The sequence below is a fragment of the Vicugna pacos genome, chromosome 9 (genome assembly GCF_048564905.1).
Source record: "Vicugna pacos chromosome 9, VicPac4, whole genome shotgun sequence".
Taxonomy (NCBI): domain Eukaryota; kingdom Metazoa; phylum Chordata; class Mammalia; order Artiodactyla; family Camelidae; genus Vicugna; species Vicugna pacos.
In genome coordinates, this window is record NC_132995.1 from 36,395,224 (window position 1) to 36,422,236 (window position 27,013).

General features: G+C 42.8%; 1 protein-coding gene and 1 long non-coding RNA gene across 2 annotated transcripts in view; one reads left to right on the forward strand and one right to left on the reverse strand.

Moving 5' to 3' along the window:
- Nucleotides 1–26,196, reverse strand: part of CDH8 (cadherin 8) — a 312,089-nt gene extending 285,893 nt beyond the window's left edge. Inside the window, exons 1-2 of the mRNA XM_006211078.4 lie at nucleotides 25,446–26,196; nucleotides 9,785–10,235 (exon numbers count right to left, since the gene is read on the reverse strand). Of these exons, the coding sequence (XP_006211140.1) occupies nucleotides 9,785–10,036 (252 nt within the window). The 5' untranslated portion in view covers nucleotides 10,037–10,235; nucleotides 25,446–26,196. The remainder of the gene's footprint in view (nucleotides 1–9,784; nucleotides 10,236–25,445) is intronic.
- LOC140698482 (uncharacterized) lies at nucleotides 16,054–16,791 on the forward strand. The gene is made up of 2 exons (XR_012076280.1): nucleotides 16,054–16,547; nucleotides 16,651–16,791. It is a non-coding gene; the product is annotated as an uncharacterized lncRNA (long non-coding RNA).
- Nucleotides 26,197–27,013: the final 817 nt, after the last annotated feature.

The following is a 27,013-nucleotide window of genomic DNA, read 5'->3' on the forward strand; positions in this document are numbered from 1 at the left end:
CTATACATCAAAATATTTAAAGACTTCGTTAGGAACAGGACTATACACATAACTAAATTATGCCAAGGGGTGAGAGTGTGTGTGTGTGTTTAGGGGGGTGAATTTAACTATCACAGAAATAATATGTACAGATGAAAAATGCTGAAATACTGAAGGAACTGCTACGTAGAAAATATGTCTGGCCAGGCCAAATGACATCCTGTAAATGCTGCAACACCTTCATCTATCTTAAACAACATCATACCTTAAAAAACTTCTGCAGGCTATTCTTACTTATTGCATGGTTGCAAGCAACATGCAGGCTGACTGCATTACTTGAAGACTCCAAAGATAGTTGTCTCCCATTTCAAGGCCAAATACAAAATCTTCCTTTCTGGATAATCTGTCGTCTATTCCATGGCAGTGAAAGTCATTTAACGCGCATTTAGCAGTACAGCAAGGCTATGGCTGTTCTTCCTCTCTTCATAGTTTCATAGAAATGATTAAATAATGCTGGTACTTTAATTTACTGACTGATGAGATGGGTCTTCCAAAGCTTTAACACAGGTGTGGTTTGAAAAAAAAAAAAGATTCTATTTACTAAATGAGTTTCACATTGAATGATTCCCAAGAATTTGCTAGGAATACCTGGTCCTGGTTTTTTTTAAAAATTGAATATAACATTGTCATTTATTTTTCTCTCACTCTATTATGTTTTATAATGTAATAAAAGCATAGCCTAGAAAATTAAATGCAGAAAATTATAAAACAGGAAAAAATAATCCAATCACATGTATTAGAAAAAAATTTGAATATATTGGTATTTTTCCCCTTTTCTGATTTGTGGTAGTTATTAGTATGAATTAATGCCAGGAATTAACTATTTTGTTTTTAATGCAGGTTACATGGTTATCATTTATTCATTAGATAGAATCATATATTTGGGGCTTTTATAACTTCTGTTGTTTTCAATTGGGGAAATCTTTATATCAAAATCCATATAGTGGTTATATATATAATTAGGATCCTCCTTATATTAATTTTTAAAATCAAGAGTATTGACTCTGTGGGTGGGGGTGCGGGACGAGGGGGAGTAAAAGCAGAATGTGAAATTGCTGAATAAGGCTGGTCATCCTTTTGTTAACGTTTTACTACATGTATTTTTTTATGTACACAAACGTATCTTAACAGGTATGTGCCAGGTACTCTGTTCATATCACACATGTATTTTTACATTGTATTCTATACACATTTTATATCTTGCTTCCGGCATTTATTCAGTTGTGATCATGTTCCCATGTTCTAAATCTTGATCACTTTCTGATGATTCATACTACTCTGTGAGTAGGGAAAGCCTTCCTCGTCGTGCAGGCTCTCTGTTTGCCTAATTCTTCCCTCTGAGCTTTGGCTTCGTATTTGTGACAGGAATCAATTCTCTGTTTGTTTGTTTTATTCATAAAGTAGGTTACATAATCTGGCTTTTCACCCACAAACACTTGACTACTATCATTTTGCTTCGAGTGGGAGAAGTACCTGCTTCGATGAGATGACCCTTACAAAGGACTGACAAAGTGCACAGGGCTTTTCTTGTAAGAAGTCTGCAGGAATTTTTCCAGGAATCTAAAGAGATAAATAGATTATCCACACTCTCACCTGGCCTCTTGGTAAGGAACGGAGATACAATTTGCCCGCGCCCAAGAGAGGCTGTATGACTTTTTCCTCCAGCTACCTTCGTAGTAGAGGTGGAAAGAAACTGAGTGAGAGTCTTGGGGCCACCAACAGAAAGAATTAGGAGATGACTCAGGATTTTACTCATGTACAAAGTCAGCTAATAGACTGTGCGCATGTGAGTGTGTGTGCGTGTGTGTGTATGTTGAGAGCTTCTGCTGACCTATATGGCTAATATTACTCCATTTCTTTATGTCAGCATCAAAAGATTTCTAACAGTTGGGACACTGGGCAAGAGGCAGGCAACCCTTGTTGTTCAGCCAGATTGAGACATGCGATGCTGACTTGCATTCCTGCCGAATTATTGGTGCATAGGCTCTGTCTGAGTAGGCAGAAGCCTCAGAAAATTGACAGTGAATTGTTCTTGCAAGGCCGAAGATACAATTTGGCTGTGCCTGCGTAGCCCAGTGCTCTTAACATGCAAACGGCCAGCAAAAATAATGGCATGTCAAGTGCAATTTTCTCACCAGCCGCTGACACCGTAAACTGCAATACAGAGTCATTATCTGGCATCCCGTGTCCTTCATACTAAGCACCACCCAAACCATTTCCAAGTTACAGGGAAGAGGGAAGGTCAGAAGGTCAAATTTAAAGAAAGAAAATGAGTCAGTGCCTTGGAGGGAGAGAATTATAAATAGATGTGGCATCACCATCGAGAGAGATATATCCAAATAAGGAACTGCTCAGAAACCCAGGTAGGAGGGGAAAAGGGAGGAAAGAGAGCAGAGGAGTTTATGTAAGAAAGAGGATTTAGTATAGATCTCTGACCACCTGGAAAGCAAACCGTTTTTTCCCAAAATAAAGCAGTGTGAGGAACAGCGGACCACAGAACCACAGAACAAGAGCTAAAGGAACTCAGGCCAAAAATTGATAGATGTTGCACACATTTTTTTATATTGCTTTCCTTTCCTGTTCCACAGGGATCTGTATCTTAAATATAATTTCATAATCCACTATACAATTATAAGTGAGGAAACTGCACCCCGGAGAGGCTGTGTAACTTTCTCTTTCAGCTACTTTATAGCAGAGGCAAAAAGAAGGAATCAAATCTCCAAGAGATCCTTGCCCATCCTTCTACCTGATTCAGAAGATCCCAACCCTAGTTCTCTGTCTTCCAATTACCCTGACCCTCTCTCAGCTTCTTAAATGGCCATGTGCATAATGCTATGACCTCTTCTGGGAATGCTGCCTCTTTCCATCCCTGTGCGCTAGTTCATGTGGTACAGCACCTCAGCTCACAAAGTGATTTCTTTAGAGAAGATACATCATCCCGCCAGAGACTAGCTTCCTCTGTAGGTGTTTCCAAAGAACCATATTCCTTCACTTCAGAGTGCTTATCTCAGTTTTAACATGACAGGTGTTCTGGTCAGTATTTTTATAACATCTGTCTCCCCCTATTAGCCCATTATGACAGAGGGCATGGATCTGTGTTTGCTCAGAGCTGAGGATCCATTGATAACCACATTTAGCAGGTAGTAGGTGCTCAATAAATATTTATGGAGTGACTTAACTAATCACCCTCCTGACTCCCAGCCAAGGGCTCTCATGATGGCATGAAGCAGTCCACCCTAGAGAGTCCATGCACATTTCATCCCAAGGACAAGATTTCTGTCTCAGTTTTAGATTCATGTATGAAGACCACCATGAGTTTTCCTTCTCTTTCTAAGACCAGAACAAATAAACATATAGAGTGAAAGTTCCATGTACCATCTTATTCTCTTCCCGAATTGGCAGAGAAAGTCAACACTGGAGGTCCTGGATAATGTGGAATGTTAAGTACTTACGTGTTTATGAACAGATTTGGAACCACTTTGTTCCACAGAGAACTAGAGGCAGGAGAGGAGTCTGGTTGGTTGGTATGTGTTTTTCAGAAAGACTTTTTTGGTCCAGTTTGTAACAGAAGCACAAACAAAAGTTTGCAGATGCATTGGAAGATAATGGGATCCCCACCCAGGAATGCTTCATGCCACCGGAAAGGAGGACAGCCTCCACAGACAGGACTCTGTAGCCTTCATCAACAAACAACCCAATTCAAAAATGGGCAGAAGACCTAAAGAAGCAATTCTCCAACAAAGACATGTGGCCAACAGGCACACGAAAAAATGCTCAATGTCACTAATTATCAGAGAACTGCCAAGTCGAGACCACAAAAAGGTATCACTTCACACCAGTCAGAATGGCCATCATTAAAAAGTCCACAAACAATAAATGCTGGAGAGGCTGTGGAGAAAGGGAGCCCTCCTACATGGTGGGAATGCAGTCTGGTGCAGCCCTTATGGAAGACTGAGTGGAAACTAAAAACAGACTAACCATATGATCCAGAAATCCCACTCCTGGGTATGCACCCAGAGGGAACTCAAATTTGAAAAGATACATGCACCCCAATGTTCATAGCAGCACTATATACAATAGCCAAGACACAAAAACAACCTAAATGTCCACTGACAGATTACTGTAAAGAAGTTGTGGTATATTTATACAACGGAATACTATTCAGCCATATAAAATAATAAATAATACCATTTGCAACAACACGGATGGACCCAGAGATAGTCTTTCTAAGTGAAGCAAGCCAGAAAGAGAAAGAAAAATAACATGTGATATCACTCATATGTGGAATCTTTAAAAAAGAAAGAAAAAAAAGAAAAAGAAAAAAGACACTAATGAACTACAAAACAGAAACAGACTCACAGACATAGTAAACAAACTTAGAGTTACCAGGGGAAAGGGAGTGGGAAGGAATAAACTGGAAGTTTGAGAATTGCAAATATTAACTACTTTATATAAAACAGATAAAAAAAATTCTTCTATATAGCACAAGGAACTATATTTAGTATTTTGTAGGAACCTATAATGAAAAGGAATATGAAAATAAATATATGTATCTATATGTTACTGAAACAGTATGCTGCACACCAGAAATCGACACATCGTAAGTGACTAGTCTTCAATTAAAAAACAGAAATTAAAATTTTAAAAAAGAGTTAAAAAAAAAAAAAAAGGAAGGAAGAAATAGAGCCAGGATGTGGGAGTGGGAATGCTTGAACTACAATATGAGAAGAGAGTCATCTCCATCAAAAAACTGAAAACTCTTTGAAAGACGGACAGTGACTTATCCATCCTTGTATCTCAAGGACTGGGCGCAGTGCTTGGCACAGAGTCGGTCCTGAATAAACAAACTGAATTCAGAGGAGAAAGGATTACAAAGCTCCGTATCACCTAATAACTTGCACTTGAGTTTGGTTATCTCTTTGGTTAAGGACTTACATTGTGAGGTACAGCCAGCCCTCCTCCAGCTGGTTCCACTTCCCGCGGGAGGTTCCGCGTTTGTTTGTTTGTTTGCTTGCTTGTTTGTTTGCTGTTTTACTTGCCGGGTCAGTCACTGAGCGCTCACTGCGAGCCCTCGGGGCCCAGCTGCGGCGGGGCAGCCGCCCCTGCTCCCAGGCCGAGGGCCCAGGGCCCGTGGCCAAACGCGAGCTGCCCGTCCCGCGGCGGCGGAGGAGGCAGCGTCCGCGCCCCGGGGGGGGGGGAGCGGAAGACCTCCGAGGGGCAGCGCTCACACCTCCTAGAGGAACGGGGAGGTGGGAGCCAAGGGGTGCGGCCCACGCCTACCTCGGTGGGAGACGCTCCGGAGGCGAGTGCAGGGAGCACAATCTGGCAGAAGCAAAGGCACAGGGGAGGTTCCGCCCCGCCCCGCCCACCACAGGTGGGCCTAAGATGCTGTGTCGTTTTATATAAGGTACTTGAGCATCCTGGATTTTTGTGATTTCAGTATCTACAGAATTGGGGGGTGGAGGGGGTATTGGAGGGAGGAGACGGGAGTGGGAATGAGTTCCTGGAGCTAGTCTCTGGGACTTTATTTATTTAAGCATTTACAGTTGAACGAAGGTCTATTACTTCTCTTTAACTTTTTAAGAAACCACTTTTTAATACGTTAGCCCACTAAGCTTATGTATAAGCTACCAGAAATTTTTATGCTACAAAACTTAAGGCAAACATGGAGTCAAGGATATCTGTACATATAAAAAATAAAAATAAAAATAAAAATAAATTAAATTGTCACTATTGAAACCACAAAAAAAAAAAAAACGACTTTTAAAATCAATATATAGAAACTGTTTAAACTACCCAGCTGGTCTCTAAAACACCAACAGAAAGGGAGAACATGACAACCATGTATTGTCCCCTTGACTGAAAAATGCCATTTGTATTAAAGCTGATTGGGTTTATTTTATTTTATAAATTCCTGCATTATTTAGGTGAATTAGTCATTCATTTATTCATGCAAAATATTTACTAGCTCTTCCTCTGTGCAGGCAGTGTTCTAGGTCCTGAGGAATCATGCGGTGAAGAACAGAGGAGACAAAATCCTTTTCTTTGTAGAACTTACATTCTAGTAGGAGACAAATCATAAACAAGATACAGCACGGAGTATGTGAGATAGAGATCATGAGGAAGGAGGGAAATAAAGCATAGTCAAAGGCTATGAAGTCTCAGAGGGGGGCAGTTATATTTTAGACAGAATGAGGCAGAGAAGGCTAAGAACACAAATTTCAACTTTGTTTGAATTCAATGGGAAATACACAGGCTTATGCTGCTTCTGATCGAGGGGGCCCTCAGTCATCCCACCCTATCCCCAAAGGCATAAGCCTTTCTTTCCAGCAGGGCCACCTGACATCCCATCCCATCCCACCCCACGCCACCAGGCTAAGTGACAGGTACCCTGCAAGACACACCGAAATGTCAAACATCACCTCCATCCTAAGCAACCTGGGCTGATTGAAAGGACCTTTTTTAGGCTCCCAGATTTCTGCGCCCACCTATGTAACTGTCAATTTGTCCATCACTCCAACTGCACGTGCACGCGCACATACACAGAGTTAAGGATACAATCATGGCTACAATTGCCATGTGCAGGCACTATGGATACATTATTTTATTTATTCTTATCTACTTGTATTTATCTTTCTTGGATAACCCTTGAAGAGCTTTAGTAACTTTCCCAGGGTTAACATTCAGAAAGTGGCAAAGCCAGTATTCAAACCACTGCAGAGGCCATCTTTCGAGGCTTAGTTCTTTCTCTGCATCCAGCTGCCTACCAAAAATAGTAAAAACAGACAATGGAGGATGTAAGAGTATATGTGAAGCTCTGAAGAGCCCATCACTCAAAAACTGGCTCTGCCCCAGAGCTTGAACTCGGTCTGCCAGGCCCGAGGCTCCCACCATGGTGACTCGCAGGAGGGCCTTTTAAAGAGCAGGTAAGCTCATAAGTAACTAATGCTTCTCAGCCAGTTCCTGGGGAGAAGCTCAGCGATGAAGTGGTTTAGTGTCAGATGTGGAAGAGCGTGCACAGAGATAAAACACTGTAAAGCACCGGTGGGCACCCCGATACGGGTCATCCCCACACTCGGTCTGACTCCTAATCTGAAGCAGTCACCTGAAATGCATTCTGAGCTTGCTACAACCCAAGATCCTCAAAGGCTAAGCTGTAATAATTCAGGACCAATTTTCTTTAAAGGTAAATATATATGATTGGAAATGTTTGCGGAAAAAGTCCTTCAGAAAATAAGCCTAACTGAGATTTAACGATCGTTTGGGAATTGGCCATGGCAGACAGAGGGGAAACAGCTAATTCAGAAAAACAGTCATAAAGAATCAGGAGCATTTTGGCCATTTCAGAATCCGAAGGTTCACTAGCAACACTTCTGTCATTCACAAAAGCATGAATTTCTCAAGTATTCCTAAGTTGCAGAAGGATGATAAATGCCTCGTGGTTTGCCTCTCTCTCTGTTGCTACATTTAAAGAATGGAGGTAAAATTAGTCATTAGATTCTGAGCCTAAAACAAACCCCAATTTAATTACTTTTTCTGTTTAGATAAAAATGGAAAGTTCTTCTGGGCATAGCAAGTTTGTTTATATTACACAAGACACCATCAGTGCGATATGCCTCCTTAGAGTTAACTAACAGAAACAGAGAGAAAATATCCATCAATTATGTATGTATGCACGTATTGTATGCCCCAAATTTCATACGGTATAAAAACGCCTTGCCTCAGGGCTGGCTAAAGAAGTTCTGAATATCCAGAAAGTAACAATTTAAGGACTCTGCATTCTATATTCAATAATTCTTAAGTGCAAATTATAGTTTAAATACATGGTAGCTAGTCACTATGATGTAACAGGATACGGTGGGTAAAAATACGGCCTTGGGAATCCCTAACCTGATTCAGATTCAGGTCATTTTCTAGCTCTGTGATCTTTGTTTGCTTTATTAATCCATCTGAGTCTCAATTTCTGCATGTACCGAAAAAAAAAAAAAAGAAAGAAAGAAAGAAAAAGATAATGTGGTCAAGAAGCTCCTATTCAAACTCCAGAGGCCAGATGTGTTTTGGCACTGAGAAGTTCTCACGTTTAGAAATGCATGAAGGTAGATAAACTATAGGAAGTGAAACCCTCAGCAGAGTGGTGGCAGCACCCTGTAATCAAACACATTAACATTTCTGCTGAGAAATACGTGAACAGTCACAGTAATGGGATGCATCATGACTATAAACAGCCCCCAGTCAGTTCTGCTGCCTGAGTTTGTAGCAAGCGTACCAAAAAATCTGTCAGAGATTTTTTTTTGAAGTTTTCGACTTGGACAAATAAAGGAGTATAGACCTCTTTTATACACATATTGTTTGTATATGTGTATATATGTATGAATATTCCTACACATATATATCACAAGAGCGGGAGGGAGCTATTGTTAGAGTCAAATAGAATTGTGCCCACAAAGAGCTTTTATAATAGTGCTCAACACATAACAATATTGGCCAGAACGTGAATTTCCTGAAGGCACGGATCATTGTTTTGTTCACTGACAGGCCCCCATGTGCCAGAAAAAGTGTTTGGCACATAGAAATAGCTCAATAAATATTCTTTGAATGATTCATGATATCGCCTCATCCAGATTTCCCTTGTCCAAGTAGAACTATATGAAATGAGAAAACATAACCCTTGCTTGGGGAGGCTCAATTTGCTTTGCAGGACAATGAGGTAGAAGCAGGAATGCAATCAGAAGTTCCTAGTGAAACACGAAGTGTTAACTCAAGTCTTGAAGATCAATACTCAATTCTCCTTTAAAAAAAAAATCACTGCATTTGGGAAATGAATTATATTGACATGATTCACTTCTGAATTTGACTTATCAGGAAAATCAGTCATTGGCAGCCTCATAATTGGAATTCTCCCTACAATGATGGTGTGCATCAAAAGTAACAGAAGCTTATGAGCGATTCTGAGGAATAAACATGTATGGTCTTCAATAACCCTCAGTGAGATTTTGAAAAGCAAGCAGCATGCATCTACCCAAGGAACATATTGTCTCACCTGCCAACAACAGCAAAACAAATGTAAATCCAGTTTAACACATATATGCATGTGCACACACACACACGCACACCTTACTAAACCAAAATTTTGATTCTATACATATGATTCCACCTGACAATGAATGAACTAGTTTCCTACTGCAGAGTTTCCTGAATTAACAGTACAAAGCAGTGCTAAGTATCCACTCCAAGAATTTCCCTTTCTGCTTCCTAGGTTAATGATTGAAACAACAAACAAACAACAAAAACAAACAAACAAAAAGGACGAAAATCTACCTGCAACTGGAGATACATGGCCTCAAAATAAAATGAAACAAAATAACATCTTAGGAATCAAGGTGGTAGAAAGTCAAACCGAGCAAGCGCTTTAAGCTACCAGAAAAGGTTTGGTGTGCAGATTTCTTGTATGAAATAAGAAAGATAAAGCTTATTTTTGCAGTATTACACAAGAGTTATCATATCTATGATGAGGAGGGAGAGGCGGGGAGAGGATGAGCCTTCCCAAGAGGCACAGTTTGTCTACACTTAAAACCGTTACCGTGGGATTATTCATATTCCGAAAGAAACCAGAGGTAAACTAACTAACCATCTGGCCTAAAGTGCATACAGCTAAGTGTTAGGTGGCAACAGCGACAAGCCTCATGGTAAAGATCTAGAGACCAGCCACAGACCCTGAAACTGGGGTCTTAAAAACAAGGCTTACCCGGCCAACAAGGATCGGTTCAGGTCCAGAAAACTCTTCCAGGACAAACATTTGATTCCAAACCCAGCCTCTTTTGGAGCGGTTCAAAATCCGCTGTTCTTCACTCAGCCTGCTTAGTTCCAAAGGGGATCCACTCATTAAAGCTGGAGACGGATTCATCGGAGCCATGTAAATGCAAGGGGGAAGACTAATCCATATTATTATTAATGGAGTCCAGAGATCCAAGAGCGTGTCCACTAGCCGTCCTGGCATGGTCCCACCAGTTAAGCAAATCACCACGAAAATGAGACAATTATTTTTTTTGCCTCCGGTCTGCAGCCATCCAATTCATCATGCAGTGCCGAGCATTTACTTACAGCTCTGCCACGTGTTTATAGCACAGGAAACAGACATCATCTAAGCAGTTTTTCTAAGACCACGATCCATTGGCTTTCCTTCTCATTGAAATTTCCTGCAAAACACAAGGAGGAAGAAAGATAAAGGTCCACTGCAACAGGTTTCCAAACAAAAGTACTGCTTGTCAAAAGCATGTAAGTGAACAACAGTGGATTTTTCCCAAGCCCTGAGTTAAGAAAGTGGATCTGAGGGATTAGAACAAATAGGCTAATAGGTCTTTTTATGCTTTAAGCTTTATTTAGACTTGCATATTAATTTTTTTATTTATGTTTCTTATCAAAAACTGCTTCAAGTTGATAGAGAATCCCAAATTGCTGTCGTGAAGAAACTCAGCCAAACTACAAGAAAACTCAGAAAGGCAGTTCAATGAATAAAATTAACGAACAGAAGCAATACTTTACCAAAGTGATTAAAACTCTGAAAAAGAACCAAACAGAAATCCTGGGTCAGAAGAACTCAATGAACAAGATGAAAAATGCATTAGAAAGACAACATGGAAGAGAGAATTAGTGAGTTTTAAAGTAGAAATCTAGGGCGGAGGGTGGGAAGGGATAGACGGGATTTCAAAATTGTAGAATAGATAAACAGGATTATACTGTATAGCACAGGGAGATATACACAAGATCTTATGGGAGCTCACAGAGAAAAAAATGTGACAATGAATATATATATGTTCATGTATGACTGAAAAATTGTGCTCTACACTGGAATTTGCCACATCATTGTAAAATGATTATAAATCAATAAAAATGTTAAAATTAAGTAGAAAAAAAAAACTGCTTCAAGTAACTGAAATTTCTTTCCTCTTTTTCTTCCTTCCTTCTTCCTTCCCTTCCTTCCTTCTCTCTCTCCATTCCTCCCACTCTCGCTTTTCTTAAGTCTTTTTGGTTGTAATGCAGGTTTGAGTGTATGACAGTGGAGCCCTCTTGTTCTCTTGTAGAGATTACAAACTCCTTCCTTCCTTACTTCCTTCTCTCCCCACAATGCCCTACTTTAAAGATAAGTTCTAATTCACTTTAGGCTGAACTATGTGAATAAACTAGCTTTCAATGGGTAAATTTTTTTAAAAAATTACAAATGAGAAGGGAAATATCCCCCATTTTTTACAGTCTTAGCTGCCACAACCCATCAGAAAGGATCATCCAGTTCAGGGTGCAGAATGCAATTCTCTGCCGGGATGCTAATAATGAGTGAATAAAATTAGAATGCTCCTAGAGAGAAATTCTGTAATGTCCAGCATGTATGTCACAGTCAGGACAGTGCCAAGGCTCCCATTCCAGATGTACAGTTGAACAGGAGAATTAAATTATGAAAAGCTCCTTTGGGAATGAAATATGGTAAAAATGCAATTTTCAATTGAGGCGATTCAGAAAGGAATGGGCAAAAAAGAAAAAAAAAATCCCCATTACCTGAGGTGTCAAATACATTTTTTGCTTACCTTCAGCGTGGCAAAACGTGTTTCTTCCCTCTCAGAAAAATTATTTTTAAAGAAATAATGTTCACTGCAGATCCCAGAGAAAAGCCTTGCTGAATTAGATTAAATGGGAAAATAATTCCTTAGGACACCATCGGGAACAGTTCGGCTCAGGGAATTCATAATGGGGTAGGGAACCTTTCCCCTGCGGGTCCCTGGTTCCATTCTGGCTCAGAATGGGAAAGCAGGAAAGCCATTAACATTGGCGGGGCTAGTGAGTGGCCTTAGTGAAGCCAGCTGAAAAGGGCAGACCCAGATTCTGCTGCAAAGGCAGGCAGAGCTGATCTAACAAGATGGTCAGTGGAGTCGCCCTGCTTGTCATTGTCGCTCTTTGCCTGGGCTCCACTCAATCACTGGGACTCTCTCTGTACCTCAAAAGAGGCCCCACCCTGGTGAGTGCACAGGGGAGACACTGCAAGCAGCAGCTGTTTTGGAAACTGAAGGGGAGAAAAGCTTTCAACAGGGAACCAATTCAGAGCAAACAGAGTCCAGAACGATGTCCTCGACTTTCGCTAGAATTGCAGCCCCGTGCAGGGAAATCGGCCTTCCTTTAAAGCAGATTTCCAGTAAGGCCTTCTCTCATCCCAGCGTGAGAGCACACCTTTGCAGGCTTTACACTTGAAACAAAACACATTTCAAAAGGTCTTGATAAGAAATCCCAAACTAATTAATATCTTGTTGAATTGCCAATCCAGTTAAAGAGCATTCACACTTAAAATACTGAAACAGCATTCCAGCACACCCATCACACACCATGCTCTCTCACAGACACACGGCGGGGACAGTGCTGTGGGATGATTCTGCCATTGGGCAGAGCGTCTGTTCTACAGGCAGAGAAGCCTGGGCTCGAATCCCAGCGCCCCGCACTTGCTTTCTCTGTAACAAGGGACGAAACACTGAAGTTCTCTGAGCTTCCGTTTTTCTCTTCTGCAAAATGGCAATGATAATCCCTACTTTCCAGGCAGGAGGGTGATTCAGAAACTGGACTCATGTAAAGCAGCCACTACATGGGAAGTGCCCACTAAGCTGCGGTGCCTGGGGTTTTCCTGAGCCAGACTAGGGGGCGGGTACTGACAGGGTCCCTTGTCCTTCAGAGGCAGATGAATGAGCAAAGAGTTAAGCTGTGTGACCTCTGCAGTAGGGGCAGTCCAGGTAGGAGAGTCAGGTAACGGCAGTAAACATCTTCCCCCAGGTGGAGTGTGGGAGGGTGACGGTCATGCTGCTGATAGAAGGGCTGGGCCATGTTACACAGAAGGCGATGCTCGTTCTAAACATGGAGCATCAGCCTAAATGCTTCTCAGGGAAAAGAGACTTCTTGCCTCCAAACATACCCTGCTCCGGGATGGGCCAGACCTGAATGCTCCAGAGCCCTGCCGGCCACTCTCCAATGGCCTGAGTGCTACAGAAGCATAACCATGAGGTGGTTATGAGAGCTTCCTCTAGTGCCAGCCAGCCTGGGGTTTGAATTCGAGTTAAAGAACTACCCTTACCAGTTGCATAGCTAGGGGGGAGGGGGTCAATTAACAAGAAAAATTACTATAATAATAAGTACTTAACTGGTTTATTGTGAGGCTTAAAATACATAGTCTTGGCATAGCAATTAAGAAAGGTAAGACTGTACAGTTATTTTTAAACTGTGTCAAATATTCTGCAAGTATTCTCTGGCATCTGCTCTGCTGTTAATGATTCTGGGATAAGGAAGTTTAATCCTGAGTTACTTCTAAGATACTTTCTAAGATACCTCCTTGACGGAAGCCACCAAGAGGACAGAACGCCACCAAGCTATGCAGGACGGAACGTGACACAGTTGGTACCCTACCTGAACTTGCTAGAATCAGCTAAAAAGTAATAATGGACCTTGAAACAATTTTATACAGTGACATAGCTTCACTAGTTAGAATGAACAGATTAATAAAGGAATACATGCACAAAGCATCCATTAACACAGTATCTTACAGTTAGATAAAAGCTTACCATGCCTTGTACTGTTTTGTGTAAAACAGAGGTGCAGAATAATTAAATGACTTGCCCGAAGAACACCTCCAGTAAAGAGCAAACCATTGTTTGAATCTAGGTAATCTAATATCAAAATTCTTTCTTGTCACAATGCCCTCTCTCATTATATGAATATTTGATGAGCGTACACTGTGGGTCAGGCACGAAGGAGAGAAAAGCAAACAGATCATCTTCAGGAAGCCAAGAGTCTAATGGGTGAGACTAAGAAATAGGTAGTTAACAGTGTTTAGTGGAATATAGTCTGAGAGGGGTTAGGGTGATGGTATGTCCCTCATCTTCACCACCTTAAAGAAGGCTTCCCGGAGGAAGTGTCATCTAAATGTTGAGAAGGAATTGCCCAACTGGGGACCAGAAAGGAGGTGGGATGGTGGTTGTAAAAAGGACATTTAAGTCAATCAAACCAGCTACTACCATCTAACCAGGATCTGTGAATGAATCAGCACCTAGCATAGTTTTCAAATCACTTCCTGTTACATCACCCAGTCCATGGCCATGGTACCGTCTTCCTACCCATCAAATTCACCCTAATCATGGTCTCTACGGAGTACATGTCAAATAGGGAGTCCTCTTCTCTGCCAGTCCTTTGTGAAGAGAAGAGCATGCTTGATTTCTGCAAAGCTTTGAGGAATAAAAGTAAGTGTCATCCCATGGAGAGGGTGTGGGAGACGGGTAAGTGCTATTCCCGTCCATCTCCTCATTTTTTGGAGAAGGATGGAGTGATTGACCGATGCCCTGAATTAGGTGGCAGAGCTCTCATTCCCAGTAACCCCTCATACAGAGCTTCTGGACCAGAAACACCCATGTACCCCCTCCTCAAATGTTGCCGAATCCTTGAATCATGTGTGCTATCACTTTATATTTCACTGAAACAAGCTCAGTTTTAAAATATTTATTTAAAAATGGAAAGCCAATGTTATTAAACAAAAAAGATTAATAGTGAACACTTAGAAAGTATTTGGGTATTAAATCACAAAGAAGGGCATCCAGGACATACACACAGTATCACCAAGAAAAAGCATATGCAATTATGTATAGACATACCTTGTATGTTCAGATACATATCTGCTCTTCAAAGTAACCCAGTAAGTATTATTACTTTATTACCATCATTCTCATTTTAAAGGTAAGCAAACTGAAGCGCAATGAGATTGGTATTTTAAATCATACTTAATTTTCACTTAACTACATACTGTCAGAGCCTGAGGTCATCTCTCTCTTGGCTGAAAGAAAGACCAGCACCAGTTAGAGGCAAGGGTGTGCCGTTAAATATTTAGCAAGTAGCTCTCCAGAAACAGAATCCCTGATTTCTGATTCCCATGATATAAATACTTCCACTGTGACCAGTTTCATGCTCTCAGTGTGACCACTAACCAGCTCTGGCAGTTCAAGAAAATTTAACACTCAGTTCTGGTTAAGCCCAGTAAGAGCCACCTCCAGGAAACCCCTAGGTGGGTAATTCTCAAACATTCATATGCATACAAATCACCTGGAAGTCTTTCTAAAATGCGGATTCTGATCCGGTAAATCTAGGGTGGAGCCTGCAACTTTGCATTTCTAATAATCTTGTTCCCGGGAAAAGGGAAATAAGAGTTACCTCGGTTCTTAGTCACCCGAAAAAAAGATTTTTGACGAGAGAAAGCATGATATACTCAAAGAATTTTATTACTGAAGAAAAAAAAGTAAAAGATAGTACGCTCCTGAGAATTGGGAGTGGGCCAATCCTCCAAGAGAGGAAAAATGGCGCCGTTCCTTTGTCCTGGTTTTTATATCCTGGTTTCGTGATTGATTGATTGACAGCTCGGATTCCCGGCGCTCTGGCACGCCCATCCCCTTTTGGGTAGGTTCATCGGGTCAGGGTATACCAGGTCCCCCTCCCATGCGCAGCTGCAGCACTTTGATCTTAACTGGCTTCTTTTACTGGCCCTCATGTAGAAAAAGCAAAAATTTCTGGAGTCCCTTTTCCTGTATGCAGACACACTACCATTTTCTGGGTTGTTCTTTTCCCCTCTCTCTCCCCCTACCCAGTGCTCATTTCTATTTAAACTACCTAACACTCTCACTTGTGCTACAGATGTTACTGATTAGAGGAACTCAGTTTGAGAAGCCTGGGATTCGAGAGAATAAAATCACCTCCCAACTAAGACCTCCTCCCTCAAATGACTTGAGAGATTCAAAGGTGTGGTGAGAAAGTCACCGTCTCCTCAGTGTCATTTAACGTCATGCCCACAAACTACTTACTACCACGGTACACACAGACTTAGGGAACCTTGGCACTGGGGTGTATGAACATACAGGATCTTCTATGATGTCATAATGTGCTTAAGCCACTCCATCCCTACTTGATGAGCGACACTGGGAAAATGGCCCCAGCAGGTGGTGTGTTCCCATGCACGCTATGGGGGGTGGTGAGACCTGGTCTTCACTTCGGCAAAGTCTGTCACTTGGAGGGAAATGGGATTCTGCTGTGACAACTGGAAGGACACAACTTACACGCTGCACTTCGGCCACAGGCAGAGCCAGTGCTGTCCTCGCTGATGGTCAGAGAATAGCTTTGTAGGAATTCCTGAGATACTACCGAATGTGACATCACTGCTATCAGAATTAGTAAACATTGCAATAGGAGCTGCATACACAAATCGCTTAACTCTATGCAAGGAAGAAGAAACTGAGCGAAGTTGTAAAGCTTGGGTAAAAAAATCAATTTAGTTTTAGATTTTCTAACCACAGAATGTATATCTGGCCAAGCAATTCACTTTATTATAATGCTGCTGCATTGATTTACACCCGGAGAGTGAGATGAAGAGATTTTACAGTCTCTGGAATTCTTACAAATAAGGAAGGCTTCAGAATTCCCCATAAGACGGTATCTTGTTTTAGGTAAGATACTGACACTGCACCTTTGCCGTCACACTTACATTTTATAGATACTTTTAATTACAGCCCAGATCTTGACTCTGCTGACCCCAACTTTTTTTTTAAGGTGAACTCAGCCAACTCTCAGACATGTTAAGTCATTATGCAAAAACATACTGCGCCATCGATTTGGTAAACAACGTAGATTGAAGTTCCCAACGATGAGCCACACTCTAAAGTCTAAAATAAAAACGGCCTTTTACCGACACTTTAGAATTCAATCCTGCAGATTATTGTGGTTGACAGGAAATTATGCTTTTATTATCCACTGGGCTTAGTGGCCGCAATATTTCATGGAAGCAAAAATGACACACAGGACTAGAGAGTTTCTATTGAAAATGTTTCTGACCTTGAATTTAGAGCCATTAGCAGGCTGCTTCAAAACAGGTAAATGCACATTGAATTCAAAGTGGCATTTCAGGAACACAGGGTATATGGTTCAGCGTGCGGCCTGGTGCTATTCACACCAAGCCCTGGGTGACTAGAGAGAAACAATATCTGCTTGTGTCCAAATACAAATATTCAAGAGAATCACCTTTCCTAAAGCCTTCAGAACTCCCTGACCAAGCTCCCTTGGCAGACTGGAAGTCTAATTTTTGTTTTTAATTTACACACATACACACACACACATACACACTCTTCTCTCCCCTCAACCATAACCTTTCTGGACATCTTTCTTGGGCATCAGGTCATAAACTTATCCAGCTGCCTCTCAAAAGCATACCGTTTTGCCACCCAGAATAAAACTTGCCAAATCCTTTTTGCTGTTAATGTATGTGTCAATACAAAAACACTGCATTTAAAAAAACAAAAACAAACAAAAAAATACTGCATTTTTCTACTGTAATCTTTAGTTTTCCTTAAGTTCTATGATTACTGGTTACCATGGCACAAGTAGAGACAGATGCATGATTGTTAGGTAGGTAGATAGATAGATGGATAGATAGATAGATAGATGCCTTCTCATCCTTCCCCAAGATGGAGTCAGAACTTTGTCTTCACACAGAAGCTTTCCTGCTATAGACATTTCAGAATGGGGTGTCTAAGTATGTGACAAACACAGGAAGGTCAAGGTCCCTTTTCTAGTGTTTACTGACTCAGAGCTTTATTTAATAAACTTTCTTAGAATTATAAGGTTACTGAAGGTGAATCGATTCTGTTCGATCTTCTTAAGGCAGAACTGTATTGAAACCACCTAAAAGGTAACTCTAAGCCCCACCCTTCGCTTGCGGATTAGATAGAGCAGCATTAGGAAGTCATTTCTCAAGTGTAAACTAAACCCCTCCTTCTCCATTTAAAAGCCACATCCTTTGCTGTCTTTAAAACAACCACTCAAAATTTAATAGCCGAAGAACTAATGAGTGAAAACAATTTGTGCTGGCCCTTTGCTGGAGGAGGTCATGGAGAAGATGGGTTCACCCATGAGCTGGGCCCCGGCAGTCAGGGGCTCCTTACCCCTCCCTGTCCTGGGAATGCATGTTGCACCCACTCGTCCTGCAGGAGAAGCAGTTCAAAGATGTAGCCTTGAGAGAGTAATGTGTTACTGAGACAATCCGGACGGTGTCTGTGCCTAAACCCCATTAAGGCCTCTATATAAACTTTTTAAAGATTCTGGCAGGCAGGTGCAGAGATCTTGTGGCTGTCCAAGACAAGTCTCCTATGTCAGTTCCCTTGCTCATTAAACTCCTCCCAGTCTGGAGTGGTCTGACTTCTTGGTCAGTCTCTCCTGGCCCTCTATGTACGAGCGCCGGCTTTGAATTTCACGGCCCCAAATCCCAAGGTTGCAAACCAATACCCTTTAAATCAGAGCAACTACTAGGAATCAATCTTACTCTTAACAATCTTGTAACACAGCTAAACTGTGGGGGCACAAGGGTTGAAAGAGCATTGACCCTGGAGTCAGACAGAAGTCGTCTGAATCACAGTTCTATCATTCCTACAATAAGTGACTGGAGCAAATTCATCTCAATTGTGGCAGATGAGGAAAGTGACATGGAGGATGGTGAAAAAAATTAGATGAGATAAGCTTTGTAAAACTCTTTGTCAGTGTAGCAATGATAGTTACTCTTTATTGAATGTTTCACCTGCTTAACAAAGAATCTTGACTGATTTTTTGAAAAAATTATTTTGCTTCAATTTCTTGCTTACATCAGTGGGGAAAATTCCATTGCTCTACGTAAATATGTAAGGAATAAAATAACCTTCCAACTCTTGTTTTCTTTTGTTTTGAAATGGCATGAACCAAGCTGGACATAAATGGAACAGCATTTCATAAATAGCTTTCCCTACCCACAGCTAACATACAATTAATGACTTCAAAGAGTTTTATGAGGCCTCTAAAGGGCAGTATTTTTAACCTCCCCCCACCCTGGGGTCACCTATGTCTCTCTTTTCCACAGAAGACATGGCATTGTCCATCACCATTTTCTCCTGAAAGAGCAAAGTGGAAGCAGCACACATCTACACCAGAACTACTCACTTACAATCAAATTGTTAACTACCCATTGAAAAACCCAGGACTTCTCTTCTACAAGAAAAATTCCTTTAGTCCCTACTAACTCAAAGACGAGAACAAAGTGATATCTAAACACTTCTCAGACAGGAGTTTCGAGAAGACAATGCTAACTAGAGATTGGGTTTAGGTAGTGTCTGCTTCCCAAAATATTTCACAGCTTTTTTCTGTGTATTTCAAGGAATTTTAGCACTACTGATGACGGTTAGAAATTAGGAGCTCTCCCTTCTTGTCTGAGAAATGTGGAAATGGTTAGAATCAGTTATATCACACAACCAGGGCTACTGAGTTGGGAACACTGAAACTGAAATGCAGCCAAGTGTCCCAGCATAATAAATGAAGATGCTGCAAATTAGATTATAGTGTGTAATAACCACCCTTGTAAGTACACCTTTCTGTCATTATTTCATGTTTCAAAGACCTTATAGCTTAAAAACCACCCACTGGCACTGTTGCCATGAACTATGTATGGACACAGATGATGGACAGGTAGGTAGACAGACAGCAAGCACTCACTGGACAAAAACAATACTGAGATACCACATGGAATGTATGGTCCACGAAAATAAAACTGCTTATTCAGATTCTAAGTGTACTATCTTCAGCTACTACATTTTAGTAAAACTCAAAGACAAGTATGTTTTACTATCCTTGTTGAAATAGGTATGAATTCATTTTTTTTCATATTTCTGAGACCACCATTTTAAAGATAGAAATACTTAGACAACAGAAAAGTTAAATTCTGTCTGCCAAGCTGAAACAGCAATAGGGTAAAACACAGCGTGCAATGTGACCTTAATTTTTACATCAGATTTTGGAGATGAGGTTGCATAGATAAGAAGGAAAAGCATTCCCTTATGATCATCTCTAGCACTCCCCCGTCTACTTATTTTATGTTATTTGTGTCACATCAGGAATCAAATAATCATGTGTTATGCACTAATCCATCTAGAAACAATGCATGGAAAATATGGTTCTTACTGTTAATAGGATTGAATATATATAGCATAATAACATTTTCACTTAATGATATACATAGGAAGAATTAAGATTCCATTTAATATTCCTGTGGAGTATATTCCATTCGCTTAAAATATCAGTAAATATATCCACAATGCACCTTACCATGGAACGTTTTTTTTTCCTGTGTGCATTGAGGGCCAGGTATCCTGCTGATTAAAATCAGTATAGAGGAGTAAACAGTTGTCTTCTAAGACTTAGACTTGCACTTCACATCAGGTTGACGTGAACTGTTCCATCCAAATACAAAATGTGTTAAAGAGAGAAAGAAGAGAGGGAGGGAGGGAGCAAAGGAAGGAAAGAAGAAGTAAGTTCTTCCTCAGGTATTTCTTAATACGTCCCCTGCAAGGGAAAGGGCCATACAATGCTTCCATAATTAGAGCAGTAAACAGTAAAAAAAAAGAACAGTAAAACACAACTTTGCATCACATATAGTTTAATAGCCTTTTTGATGCAAGTTTAGTCTTGGAGGCATTCTCAGTTTTACAAAGCTGAATTATGTCATTTTTATATGCCCATATCATTTGAAAAATGATTTCGAGGGAGAAATATATGCTTTGTGAAGCATAAATAAAATGGATTTTTTTTCAAAAAGAGAAAAGCTGTGTCTAAGAATAAACTTGGGGCAATTTATGAAATTCCTGTAGAGAAAACTGAGGTAGATTGTCACACTATTGGACTTTGGTTATAACTGCACCCCTCCCTCTCCTTTACTGAGAATCCCCCAGGAAAAGGAAAAAAGGCATAGTGTTTGCTAATCATTAATGCATTAAATCAATGCTTACTGAACACTAACTCTATGCTTAGCCCTCAGCCATCACCCTTCTAGCATTTGCAGTTGTCTTTGGCAAGAAGGGTGAGGAAGGAGACTGTGTGAAGGTCCTAAATAAAAAGGTTATTCTTTTAGGATGTCCAAAAAGATACAGAAAATCACATCTATTTCTACTTACTAATAGACCTTTATTAAAAAAACAACAACAACAACAACTTCTAAAGGCAAGAAGGTAGATACTGGTAATACAGAATAGCACATGACATTTAAAACTCAGGAAATAAAAACTCGGGACATGATAGCAAAAGGAAATAGCATTGGCCCCGGTGCTTTGCCGTGAAGATGCGTCGGCGATTTAGTTCACGGCAACATATGGGAGAAGCAACTAAATGGCATCCCTTGAAATTATTTCTTTTCTGACCTCTTGAAGTTGCCAAGTTCAACTAATTTTCTCCTTCTGGTTCTATCTGAAGCGGGTTCCAGAGGCAAGAACCAACAGTTCAGCAGAGATATATTGCACACATCACATCATCACAACTTTCTAGGGGAACGAAACGAGCTCAGGCCAACAGCTCTTTGGATAATGAAGCCCCACGACATCAGCTGACGGCCTTCAACCATCAAAACATTATTCTATTTCACAAATACACATTTATGAGAGTCTGGAAAAAAACTGTCCCCCACTACAAACAGATATATCTGCTTTAAAAGACCAGTCAACATACAAATCTAAGGAACCAGGAGTGCAAATGAAATAATCTAAGGCAGATGAAATGACAAAGGGAATATGACCAAAATCTCCTACTTGAACCAATAAGTAAGTTAGTTATCTGGGCACGTTTTCAGGTTTTCTAAAAGTAAGCAGTGTGTGTGTGTGTGTGTGCGTGTACAACACAGAATACAGAGCAACAAGAATCAGCCTTGGTTTAATTCTACACTCTGTAGGTGTGTAACACACCAAAGTTAGAAGCCTTTTCCTAAACTAAAAAGCAAAGTTAGTCCATTTCAGCTGTACATGCCAACCGTGCTGAAAACAGAGAGAAAACTGCATCATTTTTCATGCTTCTCCGAATAACACTGTAAGAAATATAAAATGACCAAAACCAGGATCAGCAGCATCACTGAGCAAATGTTTTCAAAAGGAAGTCTTGGGGCCGTAGACTGCATCTACAACGGCCTTTCTGATTATGCTTGTTCCCTGATTTGTCTAAAACTTTGCTGATGGGATAGAAAAGAATGGTTGGAAATATAAACTGAATGTCATCTGGACCATGAAAAGCTTTTGGTAGTACATGGAAAATTTGCTCAGACTGGAATGCTGATAAAGTCGTTAAGGTGTGCCACCTTGAGTAGAAAATGATGAGGATTATTATTTTTTCTTCGAAGCGTTCATTTCCTTCTAATGATGAGGTTTCCTGAACAGTTGATGATGTGCGGATTCTAACTTTCTGTATGTGCTTGTTCCTGTTTCCTTTCCAATAAACAGTGAAAGGACCCTGGAAGGGAAAGCCATGCGGTACACAGTTTCTTGAACAGGATCATTATACCCTCATTCTTTGGAGTTCCCTTGCTTTGCTCCAACAATCGGGTGCTCCCTGCTAACCAGGAGTATCAGACCTTAAATCTGTGCAGAGTTTGCAAGGCAATGTTGCATCATGAGTATATTTATATAACAGCCTTTACAAATGCCTTCTCAAGTGGTCTATTACATCCTGCTGCGCGTGTTTTATGGGTTGTTTAGTGTACTGCCATTGGCTACTTACACTGTGTTCCGTACTAAACTAAGGGGTTGCTTTAGAAGACTACTATCTTAACCAGAGTTCTACTTAATACCCAAATAAAGTTATTTTACAGGCTAAAGACTTCCTTCCCTTTCGAGCTGGTATATGTATAGCAGGCAAATGGAGCTGCTATTCCAGTGAGGGCTGCTATAAAATTGTTCTTCAGCTAAACTCGTAACACCTTCAAAAGCTCAAGAAATGCATCCTGGACACCCAAAATGCAGTTAAAACATGTTGAGTCTTGAGTAGAGATATTTACCCTCCTGGAGTCTTTAGAGTTGTAGGAGACTATAGCTTCTAAGGCAGAATAATTGATTTTTAATAATAATAATAATTGGAAATACAAGATCCAGGTTGCAGGGGAGAACGATTAAAAAGTTTGAATGACAGCATTGCAGCATAAATTTCAGAGAACATTAGCAGTCCCTTTAAAATATTTGGTCTGTTTGCAATGGTCATGGGATACCCTGATGCCCCTTTGTGTGTCCTGGGGAACAGAATGAGGAAGATGAACTGTCACTGAACAGCCCTGAATGAAGCAATCCACAGAATTGCTGAGAAGGCTCTTCTCTCTGTTTTCGGAACAGATTTTCTCAACTCCAAGCCCTCTTCAGAGTCCAGGAAAAAATATACATTGAAGGTGATTTAAAATCCTGCGACTGCTCCAGCATGAAATGACTATGTGATGGGGAGCTTCAAATCTGCTAAAGCAGAATTACAGAATATTATTATTACTATTATTATTTAATAAGAGGGATAGCCCTAGAATTTCTTTCAGCCACAGAGCTCAGGGAAGTGGAAAAACATGTCTGGACATGATGATTATGAGGAACTCTCTTTGAGGGATTAAAAAAAAAAAAACTGTAACCCTCAGAGGACACCCTTCAAAGGTATCAGGCCTCTCCGTGAAAGAATCTTCTCTTTCTCTCTTACACACACACACACTCTCTCTCTCTCCCTCTCTCCAGATAGAACCCCTGCAAAGCTGGACACAGCTGATGAAAAGCAAAAGCCAGGCAGAAATTTCATCTGTGCTTGCCATGAACAACAGGGCTCATTTTGCATGCAGTGAGGTACAGCGGCCAGGTTGAATGGACGGAAAATCCTGCTCCTGAATCTTACATAAATATCTCTCTCCCACACATAGTTTTCCAGTTGAAAAGCTCCCATAATGAAGCCTGGGGTGACAGCCTAGGGAGGGTTGTTAACCATTGAGATGGCTGTCAGGAGTGCTGTAAAGAGGGCAGGCGCTTCCGAAGGGCCCCAACCCTCCCCAGTCCCTCTCATCTGCTTCGCGGCGGTACCCCATTCCAGAGGGCAGTGCTCGCATACCTTCTCCAGCGTCCCCGTTCCCATTGTCAGCCCACAAACACAGTGAAGCCGGCGAAAGAAAGCAGCCGGCTGATCTGATTAGCAGCTCCGGCGCGCTAAGGGATGATCGGATCATGCCTCTTAAAGAGGAAACTCTTGTGGAATCTTCAGGAAAGGGTGGTAAAGTTGAAAGGATCTTTTCTCGCTTGCTTGGTTATAAGCTCTATTCTTTAATTGGAGCTGAAGTGAGCAGCTGCCAGCTTGATTTTCCACCACCGACTAATGTGCGTTTACAACAATAAACAATTAATGTCTGATTTCGTACATTTAGCAAGCCAAGCAAACAGCTGCTATCTCGGCTCGCGGAGGCAAACTGGCTAGTCCTGGACGTGCCGCTGGCTCTGTGCCTGCGGGGAAGGGTCCACGATAACGAAACTTTGAGGATTTTGCCAGATTGGGTGAGGAAGGCTTTGGTCTTGGGGAAAGAAAAGGCACAGGGAATTGCGGATACCTGTTGGCATCATCGTTGGCGGTGGCTGGTTTTCTCCGTCTCCAGGGTTGGCTGGAGCCTGGGAGAACGGGAGCAGATTCCTTATGAACCTGTTACGCGTTGGCAGAACCCAGGCGAGAGCCCGCTTTTCCTCGGGTCCTGCGAGGGGCGCGACCCGCCCCCCAAGGGTTCGTGGATGGGGAGGAGTGAGATGTCAGAAAGCGCAGCTCGGGGCTCCGCGGGCGCTAAGAGACGAGGAGTCCCCGCCTCCGCTTGGGGGGCCTCTGTGAGTGCAGTCTCGCTGGTTCGGGGACGACCCTGTCTGGGGGTCCTGCCTGGATGCGGGGCAGCATCTTAGCGACCGCAGAGCCGCGGTGCGGCTGGGGAGCCCGGCAAGTTTGCGGTGGGCACTGCGCCTCCCGGGCTGGAGCAGCCACTTGTGGGAAAGCCTCGCGCCGGGGCTTGCGCTGCTGTGTCGTGGCCCGCAGCCCCACCGCGAGGGTCGCCCTCCCTCTCCTCGGGGGTGGGGTGGTGCAGCAAACCAGCCAGAGGGCACCCTCAACCCCCTACGCCTCCTTTCAACTGGGGCTCATCCAGCGGCGGGTGCTTCCCATTCACCGCACAGACCCCGCAGTGAAGGCGCGCGGCTGCGGCGGCGCCTGCCTGTGTCGCGAGGCGGCGAAATCGTCAGGCGACCGCAAGGAGGGAGCCCGGCAGGAAAACTGGAGGAGCACAGCCTGCTTGCTACTCCCCAGGATCTACTGTCAGATTAGGTTGCCAAAATCGTCAGGTAAAACCCTGAAGAGTCCCCATGAGCTGTGCACTGCAGGAAAGAAGACTCAGCTCAACCCTGCAGGGAAGGAGGCACGCAAGGAGTCCGAAGGGGCAAGGGGATTCCTAAAAGAAACGGTCCCCTTTAAGTCCTCGGCGCATAGATTAAACCGGGGGAGGGGGGTGCGGGAAGGGGACCACTTACTCTTGTGGGGCTCTGCGCTGGCGAATTTCAAGCCTCTTAGTTCACAAATGGCTGGAGGGGCTCGGGGTCGACTCCCGATAGCGGCAAGTACCAAGCGATCCCCGCGCGCTGGGCAGCCGCCTCCGGATCGCGTTCATGCCTCTCAGAGCTGCGGGGCTTGGTGCGGAGACACGGGGCAGGCGCGCCGGGATCTGGGTGTCTGCAGCCGAAAGTGCAGCTTTGCTGGGTGGACGCGACCGTCTGTGCAGAAACCAGCGACAGCGGATGAGCTTCGAGGAGGCAGGGAGATTCCAAATAGATCCACTAGTTCTGGGCTGAGCGCTCCAGCGTGCGAGCCCGCTTGCCTGCCAAATGTAACTGTGAAGTGATGTGGAAAAGTGAGCCGGGTGCCTCCCCTGACGGATCTCATTGGGCAGAGCGCAGAGGCTGGTCTGCCACTTGGAAATTCATGTAAGCGGGCCCCCTCCCCGCCCCCTCCCCGTCTCCCCGCCGCGCTCCGGCGCGCTCGCTCCTTCGCTCTCTCCCCCTGCCAAGTGGGCGCACAACTTTTCGCTCCTCGCTCCCGAGCACGCCCCGCGCGTCTCCGCCGCCGGAGCTACCGGTGAAGATGCGCCCTTCCGCGCAGCGTGCGCAGCCAGCGGAAGGCCAGGCTCCCGAATAAGAGGGCTGGCAGACGATTAAAGGATGCGGAGGAGGTATCCGCGTGCTTTCTCTCTGAGTCTTCCCTGAGCTCTGGAGCTAGCGTGATCTTGAAAAGCGTCCTAGTGATCCACGGCTGTTTTTCTGGGGAGGAAGAGGACGCGACAGGGCAAAGGGGTGCGCGTGGGCAGCTTACCTCCTCGTGATGCCGAGAACCTCTTGCGGACAGAGTAGGGTGTTTGTAAGACCGCTGCCTACTTCTCAGAAGCTATGGTTTAGAGGCGATGTGTCGTGATCCTCTGGGTGGAGTGCATTCCTCATAGCCCAGGCTTCTACTCCGTTAGAGAAATGGGAAGAGGTAGCGCAGAGGGGCAGGCGCGAGGGGCGCGCAGTAAGTAGGTGTGAAAAGAGTAGAACTTGTTTGGGAAATAAAGGGAGGGACTGCTAGGTCTTCTCAACGTGCCCTAGCCTCCAGATCTCCTCCCAGGCACCATTCTTGCAGCTCTTCTGCCTTCACTGTAAGATGCCCCCTCAAGCCCTCTGAGAGTCCCCACTCAGACCTTGAGAATCGCCCACCCTGCGGTGAAGCCAGCGCAAGAAGAGGAATCATGAATCAAGAGGTCCAGATTTCTTTCCTTCCCATCAGTGAGGCAAACACGTAGAAATACGCAGCCACTATGATCATTTTTAAAATAAAATTAGTGAAAAATACTATGAGCTAAGCCTTACTTTTTTTGTTTAACTCCCCTCTGCAAGGCATTTAGTCCGTTCTCTGTGCACTAAAGATGAACTCCGAGGAAGGGTTTTACCACCTGGGGACAGAACCCACACAAGAACGGGTGCGAGGACCAGACAAGGTCCGCAGAGCTTGCACTGTCTGGCTCAGATTAACGAGACAGAGTGAACAGAATGAGAAGGCAGACACAATA